Source organism: Panthera pardus, unplaced genomic scaffold, assembly GCF_024362965.1.
Source record: "Panthera pardus isolate Hobbes unplaced genomic scaffold, ASM2436296v1 HiC_scaffold_27, whole genome shotgun sequence".
Lineage (NCBI taxonomy): Eukaryota > Metazoa > Chordata > Mammalia > Carnivora > Felidae > Panthera > Panthera pardus.
Window position 1 is genome coordinate 71,028,048 of NW_026526843.1, and position 12,762 is coordinate 71,040,809.

A 12,762-nucleotide genomic window follows, 5' to 3' on the forward strand; every position below is an offset into this window, starting at 1 on the left:
CTTTGCCTTTGTAAAGTATTCCCACTGCCAACTCATTTTCTAAGGTAATAACAGACAGACACAAACTTTCCTCAGCCAATATGAGGTTCCCAAATATCCAGTTCTTTTTGAATAGTACTTACAGTTACTATTAATCAGAGGTAGGAGAATGCTACAGGTTACTTTCCCCACAACCTCACTACCAGAGGAATATTACAATGGAAGTGATACTCAGGCCTTTTTCTGCTACTGATGCATAAAAACAACCTCTTCTATAAACTCCATGAAGTCCCAGTTCTCTTTCCTTTCAGATGCTCTGACTGCATTTGCATCAAATGTTCACTGGATGGAGATAAATAATATAGCAACACAACTGGAGTCAGACAATAAAATCCTGTGTTCTATGCTCAAATGAAAGACTACTTTGTAATCATAGGCCTGGGCTATGATTCTAAAAGGTGTGGCTCTTTGGTTTACTACATTCTTATTTTTGTAATAACACATCTGTTACTTCTGAAGCAATACTGTACATTATAGAGATTAGAAAATACAGAAAAAATTAAAAGTAAAAGCTCTTTATCCCCAGTATCCAAAATCACTGCTATTAATAATTAGTGCATTTTTTCAGATCCTTCTGTGAATGTGTATTAATACACACACACACACACACACACACACACACACAATTTGCATTTTTTTTACCAAAATGAGATTATGGTATTCTGCAACTTATTTTTTTCAGTTCAACTATTTCTACTTTTTAGAAATATTATCATTTTCCCATTGAACCAAAAATTCCCTGTGTAGATGGTGTGTTCAATCTTGTACTCCATAGAGTGCCACACATTATATCTACCTCATATATTATTTTCATATTCAAAAATTCTAGCACAGTCCCTTTTTTATTGACTTTGGCTTATTGATAAGACTAGATCCACCATTTTTCCTGCAGAGCCTTACTACTTGTGTCTACTTTCTTTAGTGTCATTTTGTTCAGCTTATTCCCATATCTCCTTTATTTCTGCTAAAGTAGAGATTATATTTAAAGACTAGTTGAATTCAAATTAACTATTTTTTGACTAGAACATATAATAGACAGTGTTGTGTCCCATGTGGTATATCACATTTGAAGATGCATATTTGTTGGTCCACCCTACTGATGTTATGATTGACCATTGCTCTATTCTTCTAACCTATCTATGCAAGTTTGGTAGTGTCCATACAATATTTGTAGTCACTCCATATATAGTATCTTGACACATCTAAGCAATGAGAAATCACTTTACCATCAATCATGCTAATTTAAAAAGCCTCTGGTGTTGATTGGAGGTGCAGTTGTCTGAAGCTTATAGTAATCCCTCTGCCTTCTGATTAGTTTTTAAAATAGTAATCAATCACTCCTACTGTATGTAAGCATGTATTTACAATTAGAATACTACAGTTATAACTAACCTATCCTTGAGTATGCATGAAAACTAACATATATCAAATTTTATCAATTTTAAGGGGCACTTTTTTTCTAGTTGTAACCTGAATTCCAAATGCATCTTAGAATCAATAGTTTCTTGGGGCACTTGGGTGACTCAGTCAGTTAAGCATCTGACTTTGGCTCAAGTCATGATCTTGCAGTTCGTGAGTTCAAGCCCCGCATTGGGCTCTGTGATGACAGCTCAAAGCCTCGGATTCTGTGTCACCCTCTTTCTCTGTCCCCCCCACTTTCATTCTGTCTTTCTGTCTCTCTCTCTTTCTCTCTCTCTCACAAAAAATAAACATTAAAAATATTTTAAAAACATTTTTAAAAAGAATCAATAGTTTCTTAAAATTACTGTTGTCAGGCAGCAGAGCAGTTTTGATATAATGTCATAACCTTTACATGCATGAACTTGGTCATAGCCACTCATTTTGTAGTCATTTGGTTAAATGATGTTCATTGTTGAGTTTAGGTTCTATTAAAATGTTTTACGATATTATATAATTTGACAATAAACTGATTGTTTTTCATACTTAGTGATCCATAAAATGATGATGTGGTTGCAATTGATGACATTGATGAAATTCAGGACATTGCACTGACTGTGTTGAAGTATTTTTAAAGTAAATTACAGTTGAAAAATGAAAAGAAATGAAATGAAAATAAAAAGTAAAGTAAAGCAAAAAATTTACAGATAATATAACATCAGTAGAGGAAACAAACCTATCTAACCTTAAGGGCACCCATGGAAACTGCTCACTTTGTGACAGACACTGACTCACTCTCTCCCTCTATTAGTATCTTGTCCCTTAAAAATTCCTTTTTATTATGCAAAATTTCAAGTGTATACAGAAATAGAATAAATAGTGTAAGGAACTCTCATGTGTATATCACCCAGCTTCAAAAGTTATCAACTTTTGTGGCCAACTGATGTGGCCAATCTTGTTTCATCTATATTTCTACCCACCTTCCCCCATATTATTTTGAAGTAAATCCAAGACATCATATTATTTCATCCATAACTATTTTAGTATGTATATTGAAATAATTAAAACTATTTTTACATATAAATACAATATAATTATCATGCCTAAACATAAGTTAGTAATAATTACTTAATATTATTATTTATTCTGTGTTCAAATTTCCAGTAGTCTCAAATATGTCATGTGGTTTTTCCTTGAATCAGGATGCAAATACTATACATACATAGTATCTATTGAAATGTTTTTAAACCTATTTTAATCTTTAACAGAGGTCAGAAAATGTTTTCCACAAAGGATTATACTGTACATATTTTAGGCTTTGTGAATTATATAGATGCTGTCACAACTACTCAGTTCTACCTTTGCAGTACGAAAGTATCCATTGATAATATGTGAACAAATGGGCAGAGCTATGCTCCAATAAAACTTTATTTACCAAAACAGGTGATAGGTTACATTTGGCTCAACAGCTGTAGTTTGATGAGCCCCAATCTATAGCAGTAGTTCTGAAGCTTTTGTGTGTATCATAAGCACTTAGAAGGCTAATGAACACAGAGGCCAAATCTTAATACAATATAGGATAGGGCTTCTATGTTTTTACCATGTTCCCAATATAAAAGTTTCTTCATCTTTTTTTTCTTGTAATTTCTTGATTAATGGAAACAGATCATTTGTTTTTCAAAGTTTGCTATGGTTGAATCAAGAGGCTTGCTCTGATTCCAGTTCTTTTTTTTTTATTTTTTTGAAATATTTGGTTTTGGGGTTTTCTTTTGTGTGTGCTTTTTTTGTTTTGGGTTTTTGGTGATGGTGGTGGTGGTGGTGTTTAGAGTGGGGAAGACAAGCACACTTTATACATTGTCCTGTGTTCTTCCAACAGTAGATACATAATGTGTGGCTTTCTTTTTTTCCCATTACTTTCAAGAGACAGCTTTCTTAGATTCATTAGATGGCAGATCTTGGAGCCTCTTTAGTTCACATAATAACTTGCTCATTTTACAGACGAGAGAATAGATATCCAAGGATAGAAAAAGATATGCCAAAATTCACACAGCACATAAGTGATGGAACCAGCTTTAATGAACTTCTTCAGTTTTTATGTTTTCCATATTTACTGACATATAATTGACAAATAAAATTTATATATGAAATTAAAAATAAAATTATATATATTTAAGATACATATACAACTTGATGGTTGGTATATGTATATATATATATATATATATATATATATATATATATATATATGTTATGAAATGGTTGCCACAACAACATCTGTCAACTCACATAATTTCATTTTCTTCTTGTTGTAGTGATACCCCATAAGATTTACCCTCTTAGCAAATTTCAACTGTACAGTACAGTATTGTTAATTCTATTCGCATTGCTATACATTAGATCTCCAGAACTTAATCATCTTCTATAACTGAAACATTGCACCTCTTGACCACCATGTCCCCATTTCCCCCTCCCGCAGCTCCTGGAAACCACCATTCTACTCTCTGTTTCTATGTTTGACTATTTTTGGATTCCACATATAAGCAAGATAATTTTGTCTTTCTGTGGCTGGATTATTTCACTTAACATGTTTTCTAGGTGCATCCATGTTGTAGCAAATGGCAGAATTTGCTTCCTTTTTAAGGCTGATAAACATTCCATTGTATGTGTATATTTACCTATTTGTCTATTGTTGGACACTTAGGTTGCTTCCAAATATTGGCTATTGTGAATAATGCTGCAATGGGAGTGCAGATATCTTTTTGAGATAGTGATTTAATTTCATTTGGATTGTCTATGCAAAGTGAACAAACATTTTAGAATCTCTAAATGTAGGGGCGCCTGGATGGCTCAGTCAGTGTAAGCGTCTGACTCTTGGTTTCGGCTCAGGTCATGATCTCAGGGTCATGAGATTGAGACCTGCATTGGGCTCAGCGCAAGCATGGAAACTGCTTGGGATTCTCTCCCTCTCTCTCTCTCTCTGTCTCTCCCCACTATGTGTGTAACCCCCCCTCTCAAAACAAATAAATAAACTTTAAAAAAGGAATCTCCAGAAGTAGAAATAGAGTTTTATTTGAGCCCAAGATAAGGACAGTTGCTCAGGAAACATAGTCTTCACAAGGAAGAAAGTGCTCCAGAAAATTAACAGTTTTTACAAGGCTATATAGTTTTTTACATCTTATAAAAGCTCAAAATATTATATATTTTGAAGATAGGCAGGAATCACGAGTTTTATCATGAATACAGGTGATGTAGGGCCACTGAGCAAATGGTCAAGAAAGAATTCTTGAGACATTTTCAGTGCAAAAAGGTGTTTTCATTAAAGCATGGGACAAGACCCCCAGACAGGAAGAGATGCACTGTGACTGTGAGGATTGATTGACTATATACTTTCAAGTTGGGGGGTAGGAATAAAGGAAGTCTCTAAAAGGATTTCCATATGTTAAAGAAGACTTACAGGATCCTGGAGGTCTGACTATTGTCAAGCTAAGGTTGCTTTTAGTCTCTGGCAGAACATCAAGATTAAGTCAGGCCTGAGTTTCTTGAGGAATTTCACACTCTGCATGTCTCAGGCGTTTATCAATCGGCTGCAAGTTGTAAGAAAATTTAATTTTATCTATGTTTTTCTTGCCTTTGTTCTCCTCATCATAGGGAGTAGGAACATTGACCAATATCTCAAGGACAAGATGGTTTTCCTTTATGCTACTCATTCACAAAGCAAGTGTACAATGTATGTGTGGTAAGCCATATATCAGGCTTCTGATTTTAACAAAGTTTATGTACATTCATGCTAAATAAGAAATCTAAAATGGCTTCCCTTGTATATAGGCCTTTAGAGAGTTTTTCTCTCATCAGGATATATTTCCAGAAATGGGATTTCTGGATCATAAGGTTGTTCTATTTTATAGACTCTCAAATAAAAATTATTTTTCCCTCAACTGGAAGCTTTTTACAACTTCCCTCTGATATCCACTTTTTAAAAAAATATTGATGTTCAAGAATTTGTACCCATTGTTTTTAGTCCATGTGGACTAGAGAATTTAAGGTTTATTTGCTGTCAAATCATATCACAAACTCCTACCTAATTGACTACTCACAGTGCCCTTTTGGTTTTATTCATCTTATGGTTTGGGGTGTGACTTATGCCCCCTAATGGTTCTCAAAATGTATATTCAAAGGAAATATGTCAGATGCAAAGAAATCTACCCAGAAATAGGTTATCTTCCAAATCTTATAGTGTTGTGGGATTTTTTACATTAATACCCAGGGTTCATTGTCTCGCCACTTCGAAGAATGAAGAGGTGAACACAAAATGAGCAGCAGGCCAAAGTTTATTAGGGTATAACATTAGGAAAGAAGAATATTATTAAAACTGTCTTTACAGAGAGGGGATGTCCTTGTTTTATAGGGTTCTGGTCACCTCCCTTCCCTTCCCCCTTTCTTCTCAGGTCTCATCGTTATTGGCTTGACAACTCTAGGTTCTGGGTTGTCCATTCCTGATTGGTTCAGTTCTATTGTGTGAGGAATCAGGTCAGACTGTCCCTCATATAACATAAGTTTTATGGTTTACTTTTTTTAGTTAGGTATGTTGATTGTCAAATTCCTGGGGGGAACATGAGAGGGAGTAGGTGGTATCTGTTACATTCTTAAGAGGGACCTTATATCCGAGGGGTTTTGCTGCAGTTAGACATTCCTAGAATTGTTCCAAAATTTGTTTTTCCCCACCCAGGGACCTCAGGTCCTAATCTTTCCCTCTCTGCCTATCTTATCCTATCTTTTCCTATCATAAGAAGGCCAAGAAGTAAAAGAATGTCCTAAATGGGATACCAGTGATGGGGTTTTGGAGTGGTGGAAGTCTGGATCTGATGACCAAAAAGAATTCTTGAGACATCTTTGGTGCAAAAAAAGAATTCTTAAGATGTCTTTGGTGGAAAAAGGTGATTTTCTTAAAGCACAGGGACAGGACCTGTGGACAGAAATAGCTGCACTGGGGTTGTGAAGAGTGAGTGATTATGTATCTTCAGGTTGGGAGGGGGGTCAGGGATAGCATAAGTCTCTAAGGTATTTTGGAAACAAGGTTTCCAGGACCTTGAGGGGCTAGCTGCTGTTAGGAAAAGGTCATTCATCATTGTTTAGTAAAAATTCAGTCAGGAGACCCTTAAGATGTATATCAGTGGGCCATATGCTTGGAGGATGGTTACCAACATATATCTTGGGGGGTAGAGATAAAGGAAGATTCCAAAGGAATTTTTATATGTTAAAGTAGATTTACAGTGTCCTTGGGGGTCAGGATAATGTTAAGCTAAGATTGCCTTTTTCCCTGAGCAACATATCATCATTGAAGCCGCTCAGTTCCTAGAGGAATATCACTCTGCCTGTTTCAAGGACTTGTCAATAGGCAGTAAGGAAATTTAATTTTTCATTTCCCTTTGTTTCCCACATCACCAGCAACCTCCCTTAGAGAAATAGAAGGTGGTTTTAGCTTAAAGGGTCCCCACACGGGTTTTGATTTCTTGAGAGGAATTAAACAAGCAGGCAGTGGGAGGCAATAGAATGACTGTAAGACTTGTGGCCAAACAAATATAGGTTTCAATCCCTGTATTTTCATGTATTCACAAACTCTGTGATCTTGATTAAGTGCTTTACCCTCTATGAACCTAGGCTTCAGAGATAAAACACTCTGCCTTTTTTGGAGTTGGGAGGATTAAGCAAGCTTTGGCACCTTCAATCAAAGTCAGTTCCTTTCAAAGCTCACATAAGGAGATAAGCATTCACACATGTTGGAGGCTATCTTCTCAGGAGTGCCCTTGCCTTGCTACTAGTGGTTTAGCCATTCTGGATCTCTTGGTGGCTGTATAGAGTTGTTTTTCCATTTTAACATTTCAAAAAATTCTGTCATTAAATAAGGGTTAATTGGGGCACCTGGGTGGCTCAGTCAGTTAAGCATCCGACTTTGGCTCAGGTCATGATCTCACAGTTTGTGGTTTTGAGCCCCGCATTGGGCTCTGTGCTGACAGCTCGGAGCCTGGAGCCTGCTTCTGATTCTGTGTCTCCCTCTCTCTCTGCCCCTCCCCTGCTTACACTCTGTCTCTCTCTGTCTCTCAAAAATAAACAAATTTAAAAAAAATTTAAAAAAGTAAGGGTTAATTGTAGAAATATTTAAACTGTTAAAAGGGACCCATAACCAGCCCAGCAATAACAAATGCCTATGCATTGTTGCTGTTCATCATCATGTGAATTTCACCAGCCTTTGTCATTGGCTTAACATTAGGATTTGTCTAGGGATTCTGTCCCTCCCAATTATCCAGTTAGTAACAAGAACCTGTTGATGGGGTCAACCTCTCAGGGGTCTTTACCTGAGCAGGGAGTTTTGAAAATTAGTGTTTGTGGTGGGTTGTCTCATAGCTTTACCTCCCCACCCCACAGCCAAACTGACCAAACAGCTGTTCATCTTTCATTTGGTTCCTCCAGTAGTATTTGAAAAAGCACTAGAAGCATTTATTTCCATGAAAAATAATTAATTGGCACCTGATGTGTATGAGTCACACACACTTGGAAGTTGTTTACCACCTAGTAAAGGAGGCAGATAAAAAAAAAAAAAAAAACAGAAAATCGTAACATACTTGCTTGCCAATGGTATCAATCAAGAAGAAAATGGGCTGTGATAGCTCTGAAGGATATATCATCTGAAGTGTATCTCAAAGGATAGACATTCTTTAGATCCAGGAAGAAGGAGACATTCTACGCAGAAGGAGTGGCATGTAACAACATGGTACAGCCATGTTAATCTAAGCAGTGTAATATATCAAGAGTGTCAAAGGCCAGCAGAGCCTGAATGGAGCCTCCTGTAGAGGTAACAATAACATCAGATCTTTCTGATGCAGTATTTCCAGGATACCATGCTAAAGCAATTTAGCTCTATGCAACTTCCCTCTAAGGTGGATACTATTTTTGCATGTGGAAAAATTGAATCCCAGAGAGGTTAGGTTACTAACACTGTTGCACAGCTATGTGGTAGTGTTAGGATTCAAACCCCGATCAGCTTCAGAGTCCAAGCTGTGCATTGGGATTAGAAACAGGCATCAAGTTGCAACTTTGAAGAGTTGGTCCTATCCTATAAATGGTAGGAAACCCCTAAAGAGAATTTAAGCAAGGAGAGGGACTAGGGATTAGAACATTAGTGATTACAGGCTCTACTCTGATGAGACTGATGGTGACTTCAGGGAAATCCCTTTCCTTCTTTGGAGCTCTTTGTTTTGTTTTGTTTTTGTTTTTGTTTTTGTTTGTTTTGGTGTGTGTGTGTGTGTGTGTGTGTATGTGTGTGTGTGTGATTTCATCTGTAAAATGAGGACAGTGATAAAGGGCTAGTTTACAGTATCCCTTCCAATAAAAAGCTTCTGCACAGCAAAGGAAACAACCAACAAAACTAAAAGGCAACCAACGGAATGGGAAAAGATATTTGCAAATGACATATCAGACAAAGGGCTAGTATCCAAAATCTATAAAGAGCTCACCAAACTCCACACCCGAAAAACAAATAACCCAGTGAAGAAATGGGCAGAAAACATGAATAGACACTTCTCTAAAGAAGACATCCGGATGGCCAACAGGCACATGAAACGATGCTCAACGTCGCTCCTTATCAGGGAAATACAAATCAAAACCACACTCAGATATCACCTCACGCCAGTCAGAGTGGCCAAAATGAACAAATCAGGAGACTATAGATGCTGGAGAGGATGTGGAGAAACAGGAACCCTCTTGCACTGTTGGTGGGAATGAAACTGTTGCAGCCACTCTGGAAAACAGTGTGGAGGTTCCTCAAAAAATTAAAAATAGACCTACCCTATGACCCAGCAATAGCACTGCTAGGAATTTACCCAAGGGATACAGGAGTACTGATGCATAGGGGCACTTGTACCCCAATGTTTATAGCAGCACTCTCAACAATAGCCAAATTATGCAAAGAGCCTAAATGTCCATCAACTGATGAATGGATTAAAAAATTGTGGTTTATATACACAATGGAGTACTACGTGGCAATGAGAAAGAATGAAATATGGCCCTTTGTAGCAACATGGATGGAACTGGAGAGTGTTATGCTAAGTGAAATAAGCCATACAGAGAAATACAGATACCATATGTTTTCACTCTTATGTGGATCCTGAGAAACTTAACAGAAACCCTTGGGGGAGGGGAAGAAAAAAAAAGAGGTCAGAGTGGAAGAGAGCCAAAGCATAAGAGACTCTTAAAAACTGAGAACAAACTGAGGGTTGATGGGGGGTGGGAGGGAGGGGAGGGTGGGTGATGGGTATTGAGGAGGGCACCTTTTGGGATGAGCACTGGGTGTTTTATGGAAACCAATTTGACAATAAACTTCATATATTGAAAAAAAAAAAAAAGTATCCCTTCCAGCCCTTAGAGTTTTTTGCTTTCAAACTAGGGGTAGGGAAAATGCTAGATTCCTGACTGGCGAAGCTGGTATACATTTATCTGTGTGCTTTATTGTTTTTTATATGTGCTTTATACATGCTGTACTTCTTGCCTGGAATGCTGTCTTGCTTTTCTCCTGTCTTCCCAAATACTTTCTAACTATAGCTGCCCACCCTCCTTCTCTTAACTCCTACAGTGCTACTAAGTTAGATGTGTCTCACTTTGGCCCCTAATTATATACTAACTTTTATTCTTTGCTATTTGCTTCTTTTGTAGTATTTTATTCTCATATATATTTTGGACTCTCCTTTTTTTCCTTACTATTTAGTTTCTCTTACCCCCTATATCAGCTAACACAGTCTTGGTTGGTTACAAGGGGTCTTGGAGAAAGTCTTGTTAATCATTTTCTTCCTCTTTTGGCAGTGTATGTGAGCACAGCAAAGAGAATCTTATGACCCCCTCTAACATGGGGGTGATCTTTGGGCCCACACTGATGAGAGCTCAGGAGGACACTGTTGCTGCCATGATGAACATCAAATTCCAGAACATTGTGGTGGAAATCCTAATCGAGCACTTTGTCAAGGTATGCATTCCCTGTTCTCACCATCACTTCTCCAAGCATGTGACACTTTCCCCTTGGCACCTTTTAGAGTTGTGTCTCCCTCCCTGGCTCAAATTGATAATGGAAGGAAATTCCGTTTTGACACAATGGCATTTAATAACATTTCTCACACTGTGAAATTCATTCATTTAGAAAATATTGCTCAATTCTATAATTATTATTAGGCACCAGGCTACACGATATAGAAGAAGAAAAAACAAAAACTATTCATGCCTTTATGGAGCTAACAGTGTAATATGGTGATAGCCATATAAACAAATGAAAATGATAGATATAAAAGTGGTGCATGTACAATGAAACCATAAATAAAACAATACTAATACTTATTTAAACCTCATTTCATTAAAAAAAAATTAGGGTGGTATATTTTATATGGCATATAAAATATGAAGTACTGTACATAATAATTAGGTCAAATGGAAAAGGAGAAATAAGGATAGAGACAGAAAATGTACCCAGGAATGAGGCTAGACAAGAAATATTTATTGACAAGTCCTGTACACTTGTTACAGATGGCCCTTCATCAACCTCTAAGCTTTCTAGCAGCCAGTACCATCCTAGAAAAACATAATTCAATAAAAACTTTTTGCAGGGGAGGGGGCTAATGATATAACTCGGATAGCATCCACAGTTCAAATCCAAGCTCTGCCACTTACTAGCTGTATTTGGGGGGATACAGGTTAGGCCTCTAAGACTCCACATACAAACACAGTGGCTCCAACAAAAGAGACACTTATTATTTGATTGTGGAATAGTCCAGTGAAGTGTTTCAGGGCTGGTATGGTGACTTGACATGAGCGGGAACTCAGGTTCCTTCTTTCTTGTTGTTCTGCTATCTCCAAGGTGCTGCTTCATCTGCATGGCCAAATACCTTCTGTGTTATATCATTTGAAAAGGTTGAAAGAAAGTCAAGTGAAGGATTCAAACCTTTCCATTAAGCCCATGACCTGGAAGCCCCATATACCACTTTTATTTACCGTTTCAGAATTTAATTCCCTGGTCACATCTGGCTATAAGAGAATTAGAGAAGTGTAGTTTTTATTTGGGACACTCATATGCGAAGATAAGACTTTAGTTCTTATGCTAAAAGAAAAATGAGAGAATGTATATTGGATAACAGCTGGCATTTTCTGTTATATTATCTGTGTTACATCAAACAACTTCTATGATAGTCATTTTTTCAGCTAAAATGTGAAGATGATAATAAACCTGTACTATGTGACAGACACATGTCCAAGGTCATTTAGCTAATAACAGAGCTGGGGTTTAAATCCAAGTAGCATAGAAATCCTTAATCACTTAATCCTTAATCAGTGCTGCCTCACCAATAATTTTTGAACAGTGATATTGTTAGGCATAGAGGGCACTTTGGGATTGTCAAGGATGGGTACTTTCAGAGAAGTACAGCTTACGTTAATACTGAAGGTGGAAATAAAGGAAAATAGGAAGAGGAATTTTCGAGGAGTTGACCCAGAATGAACAAAGGCCCAAGGGCCTAAAACTTCAAGTAATTTGGTATTGTTGGAACATGAAATGAAAATAGCAGTGGCCAGAGATGTGATTGGAGGCAGACAGGGGCCAGGTCCTAAAAGGACTAAACTCTGCCTAGTTGAGGAGTTTGGAATGTTTGGAATTGTTCCTGCAAGCTTGGGAAAGCATTTCATAAAAGTAGAATAGTATGATGGATAGACTTACATTTGGAAGGCATTATCTTGACTGTGGTGTGAAAGAGAGACCACAGAGAGGGAGGGTAGTGTTATAGTGAGAGCAATAAACAGCTGTAGTCTGAGTCAGGGTGGTGGGAAAAAGAATAGAGAGGGAAAAGTATAAGACTTAGTTATTGGAAATGGAAATTGTGGGAGAGGAAGATGTCTGAATTCTGGATTTCTGATGTGGCTGACTGGATGGATGGGACTGTCCTTCACACATACAAAAATACAGAATGTTAAAGTTTTGGGAAAGATGGGGGGAAAAAAACTTAATTAGGGGCAGGTTGGACTTGAGATTCCTAAAGGATATCCAGAAGGCAGTATCTAGGAAGTAGTTGACTATATAAAGTAAAGAGTAACAAACTTTTCTTAAAGAACAATATGGTAAATGTTTCAGGCTTCACAGATCATAGAAATCTTTCACAACTGTTCAACTCTACCTTTGTATTGGAAAAACATGTAAACAAATGAGTATTCCAATAAAACTCTATTTACAAAACAGGGAGCAGGCCTATGGGCTGTAATTTCCTGACTCTTGATCTAAAGCCCAAATTTCATTTATTA

General features: G+C 37.1%; 1 protein-coding gene across 8 annotated transcripts in view; it reads left to right on the forward strand.

Moving 5' to 3' along the window:
- OPHN1 (oligophrenin 1) overlaps nucleotides 1–12,762 on the forward strand; it is a 532,200-nt gene that overhangs the window by 387,666 nt on the left and 131,772 nt on the right. For all 8 annotated transcript variants that reach the window (XR_002074899.2, XM_053891532.1, XM_053891531.1 and 5 more), the window contains one exon: nucleotides 10,291–10,450. Coding sequence is in view for 7 of the 8 variants with exons in the window: in XM_053891532.1 (XP_053747507.1) it covers nucleotides 10,291–10,450 (160 nt within the window). In the remaining variant the exon portion in view is untranslated. The remainder of the gene's footprint in view (nucleotides 1–10,290; nucleotides 10,451–12,762) is intronic.